This window comes from Tamandua tetradactyla, chromosome 23, assembly GCF_023851605.1.
Source record: "Tamandua tetradactyla isolate mTamTet1 chromosome 23, mTamTet1.pri, whole genome shotgun sequence".
Taxonomy (NCBI): Eukaryota; Metazoa; Chordata; class Mammalia; order Pilosa; family Myrmecophagidae; genus Tamandua; species Tamandua tetradactyla.
In genome coordinates, this window is record NC_135349.1 from 7,400,029 (window position 1) to 7,419,191 (window position 19,163).

The 19,163-nt window shown below is 55.9% G+C and overlaps 1 protein-coding gene across 2 annotated transcripts; it reads left to right on the plus strand.

Moving 5' to 3' along the window:
• Positions 1-4,892: 4,892 nt before the first annotated feature.
• ARPC1B (actin related protein 2/3 complex subunit 1B) lies at positions 4,893-18,252 on the plus strand. Of its 2 annotated transcripts, none has more exons than XM_077140627.1 (10): positions 4,893-4,970; positions 10,689-10,765; positions 11,671-11,775; positions 12,197-12,419; positions 13,127-13,234; positions 15,262-15,468; positions 15,561-15,636; positions 16,602-16,807; positions 17,494-17,584; positions 17,928-18,252. In XM_077140627.1, the coding sequence occupies exons 2-10, from the start codon at positions 10,702-10,704 to the stop codon at positions 17,964-17,966; spliced, it is 1,119 nt and encodes a 372-aa protein (XP_076996742.1). In that variant the 5' UTR covers positions 4,893-4,970; positions 10,689-10,701; the 3' UTR covers positions 17,967-18,252. The 2 variants fall into 2 exon arrangements, with proteins under 2 accessions (XP_076996742.1, XP_076996741.1); XM_077140626.1 differs by having other exon boundaries at positions 4,911-5,037.
• Positions 18,253-19,163: the final 911 nt, after the last annotated feature.

Genomic DNA, 19,163 nt, shown 5'->3' on the forward strand with positions numbered 1-19,163 from the left:
GTATTTGTGGATTCCATATTTGCAAATTCACCTACTTGCTACAGCTTATCTGTAACCCCCCAAATCAATATTTGCAGCACTTTTGCAGTCATTAGCAGACAAGGGCATAGCAGAAACAAAATGGAATCTCTGGACACAGACATTTCCAATTGAGGTTGAACAAGGTGATGCTCTGCCTTCTTGTTTCAGTTCTCTTACTGTGTAAACAAGTGTCCATTTCCTTCATATGTCGAGTGCCGTGCTTTTCTTGGTTTTGTGATTTTTGTTGGTGATTTCATGTTTAAAATGGCCCCCAAGCATAATGCTGAAATGCTATCCAGTGTTCCTGGGCTCAAGGAGGCTCTGACATGTCTTGTGGAGAAAATACATGTGTTAGATAAGCTTTTTTCAGGCATTAGTTATAGCACTATTGGCCTTGAGTTCAATGTTAATGAATCAACAATATATATTAAATAAGGTGTTTTTAAAAGAAACACATAGAACAAGGGTATGCATTGATTGATGAAAATATTGCCACCAAAGGCTTGTAGAACCTAACCCTGTATTTCCCTAGGAACAGTGGTTCAGTATTCACTAATTCAGTGTTCTCGGTGACTTTATAGAACATAACTACCACAAATAACAAGAATCAATGGTATGTATTTTCTGTATAGTGGCAGAATAGCTTAGATTCTTAGTTTCATAAAATGCAATGTCCCATGCAACCTACAGGAATCATTTATTGAGAAAAGAACCATTTATTGAATGCTATTTTTCTGCAAAGTAGCTGTACTATTCCCATTTTGCATCCAAGGCAACAAGGAATCCCACTGCCACTAAGCAGCCTATTCTGTGAGATCCAGAGGTATCTGCCCCATGCCGCAGCAGGGGCAGCCTCTGTGATGGTGCCCCCACAAGGGCCTGCTGCGAGGGAGTATGCATCGGGACAGAAGGGAAAAGGTGTCATTGTTGATAGAGATTATTGTGCCCAAGCCCAGTTATTTTCATCATTCTGAGAGGTTAAGTTTAACATCCCAAGGCCAAGAATCTTTAGGGGTACAAACCAAGCATATGTAAATGAATAGCAAAATAAATGAGAATGGTCTTGTTAGTGACCTCACTGACAGGGAAACTGGAACTAGTCCATACACCCCTGCCTTTAGAGACCGATAGCAGTATCTAAGGGATATGATATTTTCAGAAGACTAGTTTTAGCTTTTTGTCGATTCATAGAAAACCTGACTGCCCTCCAGGAGAGAAGCCATTTGCCTGGGAGGCTGGCCTGGTGCACCCACCTCTCCCTGTTTGCAGTTGTGCTCTCTGGACACTCAACGGCAGGGGTTTGTTGTGACTAGTGTTTGTACCACGGCATCAGCAAGGCTGTCACCAGAGAAAAGCAGCCACTGAAGGTGAGCTAGCTAAGAATTTCTTTTTAGTTTCATTAAATCACACTGTTTGGCGTGTAAGCCCAGAGATTTTTAGAGAAACAATGGATTCCATGAAAGAAAAACAAGAGCAATAGCAAAAAAAAATTTTACTTTCAGTCAAGAACTTATTAGTCACATATATATATACTTTTTTTTTTTTTTTTTTTTGATGGGGGTTGCATTTCTCACTCTTGTAAGAAGGCCCATCCTTGTTACAACAGCTGGAAATCTGTTCTTTACCGCAGTGCCGGGGTCATGAGATTACAGCAGCTCCCTCCTGCTCTCACCCTACCTTTGAGACTCAGATCAGGTCTGAGTCCACAAGGACACCAATGCGGTAGTTCTAGGTGGCTGCTGCCTGCCAGGACATGTTGACCAAACCCTTTGATGTGACGCTTTGGTGTCATATTACAGTTCTGCCAAGCTGTGTGACCTTGAGCAACATCTCTGAGCTTCCGTGTCCTCATCTCTGAAATGGGGATGGTACATGATAAGTGTTACATATTGGGTACCCAGTAAAACAGGGTTTGCTTTCAGGCTTGGTACTAGCCCTTTAGTAGATGGCTGGAGACCCTTCATAATCATAAAATGGAGTAGAGAGGGAAGAGGTGGATAAAGGATTTTGCAAACCAAAAACATCCAACTGTTTTTTCTAGAATATCCTGCTGAGAAAACAAGCCTGCCTCTAAACCCTGGTCAATTGTTTAGGCATGAGTCTTCAGTTTGGCTCAGCAGTTGTCATACAAGTGCCCGAGCTCCTCGGTGTGCCCAGATCTGGATGCAAAGATGTGAAGGCCCAAGGTGTCTGCAGTCTGGCTGAGGAGAGAAAAACTACCCTGTGGGGAACAGTCAGGACAGAGCAGCATATAATTTATATACGGGGTCAAATGTTAAAATGTGTGTGTGTGTGTATATAATTTAAATAATAGGTGTGGTAGGCAGAATAACAGAACTCCAAAAATGCCCATGTCCTAGTCCCCAGTCCCTGTGAAGAGGTTACCTTCCATGGCAAAAGGGACTTTGCAGGTGCAGTTAAATGAAGGACCATGAGATAGGGAGATTAGGCTGGATTATCCAGGTGAGCCAGTGTTATCACCTGGACCCAGTCCTGGCCAATGAGATGAGTGGGGAGAATGCTGGGGGCTCCTGGGGATGGTTTTCCTCCTTGTCTCCCTCTGCCTTGGCCAGCCCACAGCCTTCCTGCAATTGCCCTGCCTGAAGCCTGGCCATCATCTTGTGACCAGGAGGCAAAAGGCCAACACAGTGAGGAGAAGGAAGGAGCAGAAAGACAGAACTGTGATGGCCTGGAGACACTGCACCAGTTCTGCACTACCTTCCTCCAAGTCAGTCAGCCCTGAGGAGTCTTGGCCCGGCTGGCTGTGAATGCACTTCCTAGAAACCCGAGAAGGTGGAAAAGAACACGGAGGGTGGCACCTTCATCCCAGGGCACCATGGGAAGTGGATTCCAGGAAGAAACAGAAAGCACTCCAAGTCATTCTCGGAACTGCAGATGAAACTTCCATGCCCAAGCTGCCCTCACCCAAGGCATTGCTTCTTTTAAAATTTACAAAACTTTGTCCCCTGAGGGAACCATCTCAAATAATGCCTCCATCTCTTCCCAGTTTAAGATTTGCTTTCCCATCCTTTGGATCTTCCCACTATAACTGCAATTACCTTCACTGTAAGCTGTGGAAACCGAGGTGGTACAAAAAGTGTGACTTGCCTGAGGTTACACCACTAGTTAAGTGACAAGAGTCAGAACTGGATTCAGTCACTCATTCCACAGATACTATCAGTGCCGTCTGTAGCCCGGGCCCTGCAATACAAACTTGGCCTCTACTCTCAGGGAGCTGATGAGTCTGCTTTTCCTCCAATCATACCACCTCAGTTCAGTTTTTACCATTATTAGTGACAGGGATTCCTTGGGTGTGTGCATTTGTTAGGATACTTTTGGTAATGGGTAACAGAAAAACTCAAACCAGCTTAAGATAAAGGACATTCCCTGGTGCACATGGCCGAAGGCTCCAGGGGCAAGTTGGGCTTTGGGCCGGTCAGCCAGATTGACCAGGACTCCGGTCAGGGACGACCCTTATCAGAACCACGTTTCTCTCCCCTCTGCATGTTTCCTGGTCGGCTGCAGCCCAGATCTGGCTTCCCCTCGCGGCTAGAATCACCCAAAGGGGCTTCTCTTCTCTTGATCATCATCAAAAGTCTTGGGCTTGGCTTTGGGCCATCTTAGGTCACAAAGACAGTTCAGCATACTCTGGGCTGGTTGGGTTAGAGATGGGGGTCCATTCCCCCAGGGTGTCAGTCATGGGGGAGGGATAGAGTGGAAGTCAGGTGGCAATCGTGCCACCTATGAGTTCAATTGCACTTGTCCCAACAGGAGGGGGTGCCAGGACAAACCATTGGAAACTGCTCTGGTTTAACTAAAACCGTGACCTGGATTTGCTGAGGCTGCTGGGACCTGTTTGAACCAACCTACAGGAACAGCAAGACAGGGGAGCCCGGGCAGCAGCGCCTCAGCGTCCCCCAGGGGGTCATGCTCACAAGTTCACTGGGCACAAACACCTCAGTTAAAGTTCACTGGGCACAAACTGTGCTCCCTGGGTGAGGGGCTCCACAAGTTGACCCATCTCATCCTCCCAACCTCAGCCGGTGGCTGGCAGGCGTGTGGTTAGGATGGGAGCTGGGTTTGGGGACACAGGGCCCCTCAAGTGGGGGTGGGGGCGACATGGGAAAGGTATTCTTCAGCCACATCCTGCAGGACAGACCAAAGTTGGCCAGGTGAGGAAAGGGTGGGAAAAGTGCTCCAGGCAGAAAGAACAGCCTGGGCTGAAGCAGGGAGACCCGGGAGGGTTGGGGGAGTGGCCCCAGGCCCCTGGAGCTCCATGGGGAGCCAGCCCCCCTTCGGCAGCTGCCTCTTGCTCTGTGGCTAACCTTGGGTGAGATGAATCCTAGGGAGAGGGGCCTGCTAAGGTAGAGGGGGCAGGTCTCCACCTGCCCAGCCACCCGGCCACATCTCCATTGACAAACCCAAAGGCCCCTAGGGACCACCTGGTCCTGCACCCACATTCAGGGGCCTCAGGCAGACTGCCGGGGAATGGAAGGTCAAGAAGTTAGCCTTAAAGAAACCCTGCTGCCCCAGCCAGTGAGCGGGGAGCGCCTGCGCGGGAGGGGGTGTGCACCCGGGTTTGCTGTGAGGACACTGAGGGCCCACTGCTTGGCCACACCCGCCCTGCCCACCCCACCCCGCCCCGCTGCGACTCAGACCCGCACCCTCCCTTCGAGCCTCAGTTTCCCCACCCAGAAAGCAGTGAGGGGTGGTCACGGACGAGACGACATCTGGGCGCTTGGGCTCCGACGTGCCAGGACGGTGCGGGGGGCCTGGGAAACGCACGCCCGGATGGGGTGGGCGGGCCCTCGGAGCTCAAGGCCGCCGCCCGCCCGGTCCCCGCCCCGGGTCCCCGCCCCCCGCCCACGAGGAAGTGGCTGCGGCGCCGAGCGGGGCCAGAGCGGTTCGGCGCGTCGACTGCCCAGAGTCCGCGGCCGGGGCGCCCCGAGGTGAGGGGCGCGGCGGCTTCCGGGAGCTGAGGGGGCGCGGGGGGGCGTCACGAGAGGCCGCCCCGAGGTGAGGGGGCGCGGGGAGGGCGCGGCGGGCTTCCGGGAGGCCAGGGGTGTCAGGAGGGCGGGGGCCGCCTGGAGACGAGGCGGGGCGCTGTCTGGAGGTGAAGAGGGTCTCGGGGACCGCCGGGAGAGGAGGGGGCGAGGGGAGTGCGGGCGGCGGGGCCGGGTCACCGCTCCGGGCCGAGGGACACGTAGGGTCCCCGCGCCCCGGGCGCCGTCGGGGCGGTCGGGGCCGGCAGTCCTGACCCCGCGCGCCGTCCTCCGGCCTCGGCCCCCTCCCCCGGCCCCGCGTCACCCCGACTCTGCCCCGCGGGCCGCCTCCCCCCCGTTATTTGGGGTCGGGAGGGCCCCACGCCCAGCCACTTCCCCTCCGTCCTCGGAGCCTTCCGGGTTGCTCCAACCGGGAAATGAGCTGGCGCCCCACTCCCCGTCCCCCCCACCCCGTCGGCAGCACATCCAGTCCGTGGAGCCGCGGGTCCCGCCGCGGGGGGGGGGGGGGGAAGGCGGGCGCCGGGGGTCTCGAAACTGGCTCATGCGAGCTGCGGGCCCCGGCCCGAGCGGCCCCGCCCGTCCCCGCGCAGGGCCCGCAGCGATTCCAGCCCCGGTTCGGGCAGCGGCAGGGCCGGGCTGGCCCCGAGGGCGGTGATTGCGACGCTCCGCTCGCCCGCGGAACGCAGCCTAGGCGCTGAACCGCGACCCCCTGGGTTCATTCCCGGCCGCCCCCCAGGCGCCTTCTGCCCGGCAGGCAGTGAGCCGGGGGCCCAGAGCAACTTTGAGGTCTCCCGCCTTCCTTCACGGACCTTGTGTGACCTTGGCTAGCGCCTCACCTATAGTTCTGAGCCTCAACTTTGCTCATCTGGAAAATGGGCATCTTTCAGTTTGCAAGGCTGAAGTGGGATGATGTGTGTAAACGGCTTAGCAGTGTCTCAGACGCAAAGTAAATATGTGTGCTGTTACCTGTAGCTATTTTAAAAGGCCGGCCCACGTTTAGTCAAGGCATCTCCCCGTGGGAACCTGACCTCTGAGATTTGGGGTTAGAGTTCCAGCTGTGCAGTTTGGGAGCTGTGTGTTCTTGAGTCAATAATTGCTTTTGTCTGAACCTCAGTTTCCTACTGTACAAATGAAGGTTTAAAACAAAACAACTTCTTAGGCTTGCTTGGGGTTGGGGGGGAGGTTGTGGTGGTAAAAGTATGCATGTGAAAGTCTTGGGTAAACTATGAATTTCTTGACAAAATACCAGTGAAGTTAGTTTAGTAACAGTTAAATAGCATTTCAACATGTCAGTGTCACAATTTACTTTTTCCATATTTGTAATCATCTGGATTTCTCCACCTTGTCCCCATTATAAATAGCATTGTTATGAACATGACTGCTTTTAGAAAAAATAAAATAATCTTAGGGGCTGTTTTACTTGTGTCAAAAATGGATTTATGCAGCCAGAGAGTGTTAACAGTTTTTAAGTTTCTATTAATGTAACTTAGCTCTGTTTGTATTACCCAAGTGTTGAATTAAATGTTATCACTCTGCCTTTCAGAAAGACTGAACCAATTAGCAACAAGTGAGAATTTCTCCACAGCTTTGTCAGCATTGAGTTTTATGTGTTTTTTTAATTATTATTTTTTTTGGTCTTGTTTGGATTACTTTAACTGTCGCTTTATGGTATCTTATGATTGTTTTAATTTGTGTTTCTTGATGTTACTGTGCCGGGTATGTAGGACTTCAAGTGCAGAGTTGGGGAGGAGAGGTTGGCTGATCTTGCGTGGTGGGGGCTCCTACCCACAACAGGAAGCCATGCAAAATGGCTCCTGGCAGCTCCCTCAGCAGCTGGGTGGGGACTTCCATGAGAGCCCAGATCCTGCTCCAGGCAGTTCCTGCTTGGTTTAGCCTCAAATAATGCTGCAATTTAGCCTCTGGACTCAGAGAAACCTGGCAGAGCCAGACAAAAAAAAGTACCTAAAGCCTGTGCCTCTTCTGGGGAAGCACTGGCCTGGGGCACTCAGCCGGTATGGAGAGAGGCAGAAATTGAATCCAATGCTGTAAGGAAGAAGAGCGCCGAGGCTGAGGTCCTGAACAGAATCCTCCAAGCCACATAGGTGAAAGTGGCCTGGCTCGCTTTGGAGAGGACACTGTATTCTCTCCACTCTGAAGTCAGAAGACCCACTAAGACTAGGTTTACAGGTTTCTCTGATCATTAGCTCCAATCTGGAAAAAATGTGAGCACATAACTCCCTGATGAATATTTATAAGTTGCATACATGTGACCCTGAACGAACACAGCATGTTCTATGTAGGACAACCCCCAAGACAGATGTGAAGAAAAGGATGTGATTTACTCATCCCACCACATTTAGTAAATATTTATCGAGTACCCAGCACTCTAATTGGTGTCGGGGACATATCAGTGAACAAAACAGATAAATATCCCTGTGCTTCTGGCAATTATGTTCAATGATACAAATTTTTCTTGACAAAAAGGGACTTAAAATTTTTTTCCACACCCTGGGGCATGGTCTTGGGCACCTCCCTTGATGGAAACGGCACCCCACTTTGGAGACCATGGATCCAGAAATTCAAAACCCCTTCCAGCTCCCCTGCAGGGAATTGAGAAGGATAGTGACTATTAAGGGGCCCAACCTCAGGCCTCCTGCTCCAGCGCTCACCCCCAAAACTATCCACCACTCCAGGCATCCCCCCCTGGGGCCTGGGTGACCACACTCCATCTGTGCTGAGCACCTACTGTGTGCTGGACATGGGGTGCAGAGAGGTCCTGGTTCCAGGCTAGGGGGAGCCCGCTTGGAGCCAGCTGCCCTGGGGAGCCTGTAAAGGGTTTGGCCTGCATTCTCCCAGCCCCACTCTGATTTGGGGGTGACGGACTGGGGATGCACAGAGCAGAAGCCTCCTAATCCCAACGCCATCCCAGCCCCCCTCCCCGCTTTTCCTCAACAGTCAAGTGGGCCCACGGGGCTGGCTTGCAGGGCTGCAGTGACATCTGGGTGGGTGTCCCAGAGGCCACGGCCTCAGTCTGCCTTGGTCCCCGGCAGGAAGCATCGCTGCAGGGTTCTGCTTATCAGTCTACTTGGGCTAGACAGCCCGCATGCCCTTTTTCTTTTTGCATCAGGGCAGTAGCCCACCCCCAACCCCCACCCCTGCTTTTCCTGTGATTGAGTAAATCAGAGGTCTCTCAGGGTTGAAAGAGCCAAATAGGTCTAATCACCTGGAGCGAGCTGATAGTCCCTGAGCCAGGAGTTGGAAGTCCTGGCTACTCCTGGGCCTACCTACAGGTGGGGATGGCCTGGAAAGGCTGCTTCCCTCTCTGCCCCCACCCCCACCCCCAGCTTCCTCTTTGTAATCTGTGGGGGTTGGGAGCTATCACTGAGGCCCTGCTTTGCAGAAGTTGCCCTACAAGGGAAATGAGTCTTCTCTCCCCACCCCTTCACCTCTCCCCGCTGCTCCCTTTAAGATGTTGTTTCAGTGGGCCTCGAAGTAGTTCTCTCTGAATTCACACTGAAGTGTGATTGGCTGATAGGTTTGGGTTGCGAGCCTTCCTCCCCACTGTCACACTATGTGTGGCCGTCCTTACCAGCCCCTTCCCTCTCCCGCTTGAGAACCTTTGGGACCTGGGAAGCAGTGGTAAGGGCGTTCTGGTCCTCTCAGCTGTCCTGACGCATTGGCATACGGGAGGTACTGGGGTGAAGAAGTCCCCCCAAAATTCATGTTCACTGGGAATCTCACAATGTGTCTTATTTGGAAATAAGGTTTTTACAGATGTAATTAGTAGGGGATCTCAAGATGTCCTTGCAGACCTTGCCTCTGTGCCCTCACAGCTGGGACAGGCTTTTACTGCCACCATGTCCAGTCACTCAAGACCCCACCATGGGCAGAGACGTGCCTGGATGCACAGCGTGTGGGGGACAGTTGGCACTGGGAAGTCAGGATCTACTGACCAGCCAGGGTCCCGAGTTTGGGCTGCGGGGCTCCCCAGGCTGCAGCCGCAGGGCTCCTTTCTTCCGGGCCACCTGGGTCCTGGGACGGGGAGGGGAGTAGTTGGAGTCCAGGTGCCCCCACATCCTGGCTGACTTTGGGAGCGGGCTTCTGGCGTTAGCCCTGCCCCATCCGTGACCTTGGAAATGAGCGTGGGCCATGGGCATTTGCTGTCTTTCTTAGCCAGTGCTGAGCACCCAGGCGTGCCTTGTTTCAAGGGGAACGTGCAGTCCTTGCCCCGCGCGTGCACACACATCTGGGGGCAAGGGGTGGCCTGTGGCACCCTGGGACCTTGCCAGGACTTCCTGCTGTAAAGCAAACCAGGTGATTTGCAGCTGGGGCAGCTGGATGGTCAGGGGAGGCCCTGCCGAGGTGGCCTTTGAGCAAAGACTTGAAGGACAGCAGCGAGGGAGAGAGCTGGGTGGGTATCTCGGGGCACAGCGCCACTGGCTGGTGCGAAGCTGGAGACAGGGGCGCACCTGTTTGACAGGCTGGGGATGTGGCTTCCTGTGCAGATGGAAGCTTCCGCTTCCTGAACAGCCACTGTGGACCAGGAGTTGCGTGGCATGAAATTTAGTCCTCTCAGTGACCCTGGCAGGGTAGGAGGGTCGGGATCCCTGCCTCCATTTTGCAGATGGGGAAATGGAGGCTCGGAGGCATGGAGGCCATCCCTGGGGTCACACGGCTGGCAGCCAGCACCGCTGGGCTCCAGGTCTGGGTGACTCGGAAGCCTGCAGGGAGAAGCTGTGTTGGGGAGGCAGTCAGAGAATTGATGCTTACGTTGGGGTCTTATGGAGGAAGAGGGGTTTGCTGAGTGGTGCAGGGAAGGGCACTCGGGGAGGGGGAACAGCGTGCAGAGACTAGACGGGTGAGACAGGGACAGAGTTGGCCTTGAAGGAGAGTCAGGCCGGGAGAGGTCGCAGCCCTCCAGGTGGAGGGGACAGCACATGTGAAGGCCAGGAGGCCTGGCTCGGCCAGCTCCATGCATAGAGTTGTGCAGTGCTACAGCGGGGCCTTAGATAGCCAGGGAAGGGGGGTAACCTGAGGCAGGGCGAGCTAGGTGGAAGAGGCTGTCTGGGAGCTGGGGGGAGGCCAGGGCGCAGCTGGCAGGGGCTGTGCTTGGGGGAACTGGGTGTGGCTGGGCCCCGGCTGGAGGTGGGAGGCCAGGTCGGGGGCTGCCCTCAATACTGGGCTGCGGCTGCAGCCCTCCTCCTCCAGGCTCCCCCATGTCCAGGCCACCAGGGTCTCCCTGGAGACCCCTCACCTCCCCCAACACACACACCCCTACAGGTCGGGTCCCTCCCCTGGTCCCAGGTGCAGTGCCCCCCCCCCGCCCCCAACAGGCCCTTGCACACTGACCCTTTCCCCACCCCCCTCCCCAGTCTCAGCAGGCGTGGGGGGGCCAGCTCACTCTGTGGTGTATGGGATCGTTTCATTTCATCCTTTCTCTCTATCGGGGCGGAGATGGCTTGGGGTCCCCCACACCCCACCCTCAGTGGCATCTTTGCCTGCAGCAACCCCACCCAACCCATTGTCCCCAGGAGCCCCAGGGGAGAGTGACTGTTTTAGGAGAGGGAAACTGAGGCCCCGGAGGCCCAGGCTAGGCACTTAGGGACTTCGGGCTGCGGCCGGGGCTGGTCAGACCTGGAGTCCCTCCCTGTCTTTTGGGCGCAGGGAGCAAGTGAACATGGCCTACCACAGCTTCCTGGTGGAGCCCATCAGCTGCCATGCCTGGAACAAGGACCGCACACGTGAGTGTCCATGGCTGGCCTGACGGGGGGCGGGTGCCAATGTCCCAGAAGCAGCGGCCCCTGTCCGCCCCCCACTCCGGTACACACAGGCAGTTAAGGCAGCAGGCCTGGGCGGGCGCTGCACTGCCGTCCCTTTCTCACCCTGTTCGGCCTGGGGGGGTGGGGGGTGCTCCTGGGGCGCGAAGGCAGGAGGACTGGAGCAGCACCCGGGAGGAGCAGCTGTCCACATGGCGTCGGCACAAGTCGGCCCAGCCAGGGGAGCAGGCAGTGCTTGTGCTAGAGCAAGTCCTGGGGACCAGGGCCCTGCATCCATGCTGGCATTCAGGGAGCCCCGAACTCCCAGGAAAGTGGGGTTGGGGTGGTGGAAATGAAAATGTAAACATGCAAGGCTGAGCAGGCAAAAAACTTCACAGGGGAAGGGTTAGGGTGAGGTGCTGCTTCAGAGAAGGTGCCCAGGAAAAGCCTTTTGGAGGAGGTGACAGGAGCCCCAGAGGAGGCGAGGAAGAGAGCTGTGCGCGAGCTGTGGGGGCAGCACAGAGGCCCTGAGATGGGGTGCCCTGGCATGGCTGGGAGCAATGGGAGAGCAGGAGCTTGGGGAGCAGGGTGTGGAGGCGGGGGGCATGCGGAGCAGCATGGGGAGAGAGGGGAGGACAGCTGTGGGGAGCACTCCAGGGGTCAGGAAACTGCTGTGGGGGGGTCCGAGGATGAAAGGTGGCCAGCCCCGGGGGTGGATGTCAGAAGACGGGGAGTGCTTCAGGGGACCCCTCTGCAGCGGAGGGGGCGGCTCCGGGTTGTGAGGGCTGAGGAGGTGCCCAGGTATGCTGCAGGAGAGCGGTCCCAGTAGAGGGGGCGCACCTGGGCACACGCTCCTCCCCTCTCTCCCATGCCCCCCCAATCTCCCACAGAGATTGCCATCTGCCCCAACAACCACGAGGTGCACATCTACGAGAAGAGTGGGACCAAGTGGGTCAAGGTGCACGAGCTCAAGGAGCACAATGGACAGGTGACAGGTGGGCCAGGCTGCCTGGCAGGGGGCACAGGGGCTGGGGCTACCCCACCCACTCACTCACTGGATTAGGTGGGGGCGTTTGGATTGCCGGCATCCCAGCCCCGATTGAAACCAGTCTAAATGATAAAGGGAATATGTTGGCCTGTGTTATAGAAAAACTCAGGATTTTGGCCTTCAGGATAGTCTTGATCCAGCAGCTCAGCATTACCAGGAACCCAATTCTCTTCTGTCTGTTGGCTTTGCCTTCCAGCATGTTCAGCGATAGGTTAGGAAAGCTTCAGCGCCCTTCACAGGCTCTATTAGCACCCCTAGAATCACCCCCATACAAATCTAAGCACAAAGCACGTCCTGCCTGGTAAATGGAGAGCTACCACAGGCTGGGTGGCTTCAGCCTGGCGCCTCCCCTTCCCCTTCACCCCCAGGCATCGACTGGGCCCCCGAGAGCAACCGCATCGTGACCTGCGGCACAGACCGCAACGCCTACGTGTGGACCCTAAAGGGCCACGCATGGAAGCCCACGCTCGTCATCCTGCGGATCAACCGGGCCGCCCGCTGTGTGCGCTGGGCCCCCCACGAGAACAAGTTCGCCGTGGGTAGCGGCTCCCGTGTCATCTCCATCTGCTACTTCGAGCAGGAGAATGACTGGTGGGTGCCAGGGAGGGACCCAGGGCTGGCCCAACCCAGGACCACAGACCAAGGTGGGGAGCCCCCATCCCCTGCCCGCACAACTTGGGGACGTCCCTCCTCTCTGGGCCTCGGGTTGAGGCGAGTGGCTCTGCAGGGTCCCCAGGTACTCCCACAGCCCTGTCTCAGTAATAACATACCCGTCCCCCCAGGGCCGCCTCTGTGGTACACAGCCCTGTGGGCTGGGGTGTCCATCGCCCCCACATTAACAGATGAGCAAAGGAGGGCCCGAGGTACAGTAACCACCCAAAGGCCCCCCCAGCCTGTCCAATGCAGGCCCCACTCATAAGCTCCCAGCTGTGTGATAATCTCCTCCCATGTGTCCCCAAGGGCACAGGCCAGGCAGGAGCCTGGGCTTAAGTCTGAGTGTCCCAAGTCGAATCCCAGCACTGGCGGTTAGCAGCTGTGTGACCCACAGGGGTGACATCCAGGGGTGACTTCACCTTGCTGCCCCAAGGTTTGCATGAATCGTAAAGGAGACAAAGGGATAGTGCTCCCACCCCCTGGGGGATGCAACACATCACATCCCTGGCCTGAGCCTGGGCCTCGGGGGCCTGTGGGCTGGAGTGCCCGGGCCCCTCCCTCCCAGGGTTCGGGTAGTGTGCAGGACCTGGTGTGACCCACCCGTTCCCTCCTCTCTCCCCTGCCCGGCTGGCCGCCATCCCCAGGTGGGTGTGCAAGCACATCAAGAAGCCCATTCGCTCCACCGTCCTCAGCCTGGACTGGCACCCCAACAACGTGCTCCTGGCCGCCGGCTCCTGCGACTTCAAGTGTCGGTGAGGAGGAGTGGCTGCAGCAGGGTGGGGGAACCGCAGCGTAGATGGAGAGCCCTGTCCTGGGGTCCCTGAGCCTTCCAGACCACTTTGCTACTGGTGGGGTAACCGGGATCCCTGTCGAGCACAGGGTGAAGTTATGCTGTGTGAGCTCATCATCGGGTCATGTCTGCAACCCCCAGGGTAGTCTTAGGGGGAGATGCCCCTTCTCACATCTTAATGTCGATAAGGATCCTTTCCCAGGCCCCCTCCTCTTCTGCCCTGTTAACTTCTGTTTGAAGGGAAATGAATGGATGTGCTTTTTCATACTAAAGTATGAATGACTGACAAGCTGAGAGAGACCGTGCCTCATTATTGTTTTGTTTAATTTCTATTAATAAAACCAATCAACATACAAACACTAACATTGCTAACATATGACCATTCCATACTTGGTGTGCAATCATTGGCTCACAATATCATCACATAGTTGTGTATTCATCACCGTGACCATTTCTCAGAACGTTTATGTCACTCCAGAAAAAGAAATAAAAAGTCATACATACCACACCCTTTACCCCTCCCTCTCACTGACCACTAGTATTTCCCTCTAAATTTATTTTAACATTTGTTCCCCCTATTATTTATTTATTTTTAATCCATATGATTTACTCATCTGTCCATACTGTAGATAAAAGGAGCATCAGACACAAGGTTTTCACAATCACACAGTCACACTGTGAAAGCTGTATCATTATACAATCATCTTCAAGAAACATGGCTACTGGAACACAGCTCTGCAGTTTCAGGCACTTCCCTCCAGCCTCTCCATCACACCTTAACTAAAAGGGATATCTATATAATGCGTAATAACCCCCAGCATAACCTCTCAACTCTGTTTGGAATCTCACAACCACTGACACTTTATTTTGTCTCATTTCTCTCTTCCCCCTTTCGGTCAAGAAGGCTTTCTCAATCCCTTCTGCCTCATTATGTTTAAGGCCTGGAATGCAGTCTCCAGCTGCCGTGAACTGATTTTCACTTCTGGGCTCAACAGCCCTCAGTCTCCCTCAGCCACTGTTTTAGTTTTCCAGCTACTAAAACAAATACTATACAGTGGAGTGGGTTAGACAATGGGAGTTTGTTGGCTCACGGTTTTGAGGCACCAGTAAGGCAGAAAGTTCTCCCTGGAGACTGCAGAGTCCTGGGGCTGACTGCTGGCCTCCCTGGAGCTCGGCCTCTGGCACCTGGTGGCATCTTCTTCTTTTCTGGGTTCTGCTAACTTGCAGCTCCTGGCTGCTTCCCGCAGCTTCCCTCCCTCTGACCTCCTTTTGTAAGGCCTCCGGGAACAGGATTAAGACCCATCCTGAGTCAGCCTGGCCACACCTTGCACCACAGCCACCAAACCCAAGGCCTCAGGCTCCCAGTTCCAAACAGACGCCACCCTTGCCCCTCCACCCCGCTGAGCCTCTGACTCCCCACCTGGGAAAGGGGCTACAGCAAGCACCTGGGCCCAGAGCAGCTGTCCTCTTGTCATCTCTTGGGGTGCTGTTGGTGGGTGGGAGTAAGTGTGTTGGCCCCTTATCTGCCTATTGATGTCCCCTGCTGGCCGTGAAGGGAGAGACAAGTGCCGGTGACCTATCACTAGTGGGTTGTCCCAGAGCAGGGTGGGGGCAGGAGGGAGAGGGGGCACCTGAGTGGCTGCTGTGGAGTGCAGCAGTGGCAGGTAGGCCTGGGACCCCTGCTGGGGCCATGCCAGTGTGGATGATGCCCCTCTGGTTAGGTCCCCAAAGCCCAGGGAGTTCCCAGGACTCTGAGCTGGGGAGATCTTCTTAGCCCAGCTGCACTGCACAAAGGGGACACTGAGGCCCCACCTTGGCCAAGCACCAGCACACAGATCATGGCAGAGCCGGGAGCCCAACTACCAGCTGGGAGCCCATGGAGCTTCTAGCTGCCCGTGGGGCTGCCTCACCAGACTGGTTTGGGCGAAGGAGCCCCTTCTCAGCCCCTCCCACATCCCCAGTCGTCCCTTTTTTTGCCTCTTCTGGCAGGATCTTCTCAGCCTACATCAAGGAGGTAGAGGAAAGGCCGGCACCCACACCGTGGGGCTCCAAGATGCCCTTTGGGGAGTTGATGTTCGAGTCCAGCAGCAGTTGTGGCTGGGTGCATGGGGTCTGCTTCTCTGCCGGCGGGAGCCGAGTGGCCTGGGTCAGCCACGACAGCACCGTGTGCCTGGCCGACGCCGACAAGAAGATGGCGTGAGTAGATGGCTCTGGGGGATGGGGATGGGGGTGGGGCCCGGGCACACAGTCGGGAGGAGGAGAGTGGCTGACATCTCTCTCCCAATCAGCGTCGCCACCCTGGCATCTGAAACACTGCCGCTGCTGGCCCTCACCTTCATCACAGAAAACAGTCTGGTGGCAGCGGTAAGGACAAGATGGGGTGGTGGCCAGTTAGAACAGATCTCCGGACCCAGCAGACAGCCATGTTCCCTGCTGTACCTTCCTTCCCACCCTTCCTTCCCTTCATTCATCCATGTATCTACATTGGTCAGGACAGGTTGGGTTATGCTGCAATAACAAACAAACAAACAAAAATCCAACCTCAATGGCTTAGCCCAGAAAAGATGTTCTTGCTGGCATGCTGTGCCCAGCAATGGTGTTGGGCGGGGGACCCCGCTCGGTGCAGGGGTGGTGCCATCCCATTTCCCATGTGCTTCCCCATCTGCCCTGCTGGAGGAGGAGGGGACTTGGGCAGCCAGGGGCTGGATCCTAACATTTCTGCTTACATTTTATTGGCCCATGCATGTGGCTTGGTGGCACCTCAAGGGTGGCTGTGGGGTGGGGGGAGTGCAGTTCCACCACCTGCCCAGACAGGGGGACCAGGAAACACTTGGCAAGTATCAGCACATGCAGCCTCCCCATACCTCCCTCCTGCCCAGGCATCTGTCCTGTCCACGCTCACCTGTCAGCAGGCACAGCTGCGCAGGAGGGCAGAGGTGCTGGCATTGTGTTCAGCTGCGGGTCTTTCCCAGAGCAGGGTGGGCAGGACACTGAGGCAGCCTGCCCCCCCCCCCCCCCCCCCCCCCGCCGGAGCCCCCGACGAGCTTCCCCCGCTTTCTCATCTAGAGGCCGGCCTCGCCCGGGAAGCGGGCAGCCCCTAGATGCAGGCATCGGTGCACACCCCTCAACTCGGCCCCTGCTGGTCTACCTGGGGGTGGGGCTCCCCCCTCTGCGGCCGGGCTGTGTCCCTGAGCGCCACCGACCTCCCGGGAGCCCCATCCAGCTCCTCGGCGCCGCACCCCCCCTCCGGTCCCCGTTTCGCTGCGCGGAAAGTGAGGGCGGCACCTGCACTCGGTGGGCGCCCCCATGGCACGTGCGCCCCTCCGCAGGGCCACGACTGCTTCCCGGTGCTGTTCACCTATGACGGCGCGGCGGGGACGATGAGCTTCGGCGGACGGCTGGACGTGCCCAAGCAGAGCTCGCAGCGCGGCCTCACGGCCCGCGAGCGTTTCCAGAACCTCGACAAGAAGGCGAGCTCCGAGGGCGGCCCGGCGGCGGGCGCGGGCCTGGATTCCCTGCACAAGAACAGCGTCAGGTGGGGCGGGGCGGGGCCTGGAGGGGCGGGGCTGGAGGGAAGACCCGCCGCGCCAGCTTCGCATTGGTTGAGCCGAGCAGGGGCGAGCCGGCTGTGGGGGCGGGGCCAGCAGCCGGCCTCGCCTGCGTTTGTGGGAGGTGGCCGCGTGCGGACGGCTGTGGCCCCACGCCCGCGGAGGCGTGGCATGAGGGTGGGACTCCTTGGTCGGCCAGCGGAAAGACCCTTCAAACCCCCTAAATCCTGCCTGCCTGGATTCCGCCCTGCGGGCGAGGCAAAGGACAGGTGGCAAAGCTTTCTGACTGCCAGGGCTGCCGGTCCAGGGATTCCTCTGAATCCAGAGATATCTCTGCCCGGCTTCCATGCCTTTGCACTAGCCGGTGCACTCTTCAGCCCTATCTCATGCCGTTTTCCCCGTCCTGCCACACTTCACCTCGTACATTCCCTAAACACGTGGCGTGTCCTTCATGCTCCTGCCCATTCCTTGGCCTGTGCTGTCACATTTGCCTGGACTGTGCACACTACCTCTAGGCCCTAAAGCCCTTCTCCAGGCTTAGCAGGTGGCCAGCAGGGCACTCCAGTGGTGTCAGTTCTTCCAGCAGCTTGGGATCTGCAGGAGGTGGCAGGGTGGGCCTGAGTCCAGCACTGCGGTCAGGCTGGGATCCCTGAAGCCCTTGTCGTCTTTGCAGCCAGATCTCGGTGCTGAAGGGGGGAAAGGCCAAGTGCTCGCAGTTCTGCACCACGGGAATGGACGGCGGCATGGGCATCTGGGATGTGAAGGTGAGGCATGCCCCATCCCATGCTTCCCACCAGGCCCCAGGATGTCCCTTCCTCTCGTAGAAGGGCCCTGGGGAAGGGGCACTGCATGGAATCAGGGATCTGGGCTCAACTCCTGGCTTTGCTATGGGCATGTGGAGAGTGGCCTTGGGCAGCCCCCTCACGTCAGTGACCCGGCACCTTGCCTGAACCTCCCCCTTAGGGCTGGGATTCAAACCCAAGTCTGCCAGAGCCCCAGTTCTACCTCCTGCCAGGATGGGGCTAGGCTGGGTGTGGGTCAGGTCCCTGGGGGTGGGGTGTCTGCAGGATAGCTGAGAAGCAGCCTTTCTGTCCTGTCTTCTTCCAGAGCTTGGAGTCAGCTTTGAAGGACCTCAAGATCAAGTGACCTGAAAGGAGTATGTTGCTTTCATTCTGGCTGCTGAGGCATGGGGCAGTGAGGGGGTCAGGAAGCCAAGGGTTGCTTCGCTGCATGTTTCTGGTCCCCCACAGGGGCTGCTTCCTCAGGAGTGGGGGTGGGGTGGGGAGCTTATCTTACCTATTGAAGGAAAATGTGCGTTTTACTCAGAAAAATATTTTCATTTATTGTAAAAAAGAAAAAAAAAATGCCCCAAAGCACTCTGCTGGTCATGAACTGCTTCAAAACATGGAGATAATAAAAATGCAATTGTGGACATGTTTGCTGGTGTTTGAAAGGAGAGGTGGGTTTTTAAACATGGGCACAGGGAGCTTTTTTGGGTTTTTTTGCTATTTGCCCACAAAATGGATCCTTAAACCAAGGGCTAAAATTCATTTCCCAAAGGGTCTCCCTTTCCTCAAAACTGCTTCTTTGCCATTCTCACATGGTAGCCAGGACACGGTGTCTTTCCTGTCAGTTCATTCAGTAATTAGATTCCAGGATGAAATTAGTTCAAGACTTTAATGGAAATTCCTTATTTCTCAATTTGATCTTTGCAATTGGTTTCTGACAAATGCTCATATTTTTTGGAAGACTTTTTTCTCCAACCCTATTTTACTCATGACTTTTTTGTTTTAATATTCTTTGATTATTCATATAATCCTTTCAATCTAGCAAGGTACTGAATCTGGCCAGTTGCCTTCTTGCTGGTGTACTGTCCTTACATCTGTGGAATAAGATGCAATCCAGAGATCCCTTATTCCTCCATGTTCTGGGGCCTGACCCTCAGGATAGCTTCCCTGTCACACAGACCCCACTGATTCTTTTATTAAATCACAACATAGACATTACAAGACCCCAGGAGACAAAGTTGGGCTGCACACATTTCACACTAAGTGCAATGCCAAGGCCATTTCTGCCAAGTTGCAGCCCTCTACAAAGTAGGGTTCTGAGCTGGGTCCCCAGAGTCCTGGGTCTGAGCGGATGGCTCCGTGGCCAGGGCTGGAATGACAGGCAGGGGGGTGTCAACCCACTTTTTATGGCCTCCTTTAGAAAGACCCTGAGGAATAAGCTTCTTCCTACAATGACAGAAATAAAAGCAAGCAGGCTCTCGTTTGGCCTGGGGGGGCCCCACGCAGAGGCTTTGCAGATGCCATCTGTTCTCCCTTGTTTACAAACTTGAAGCCT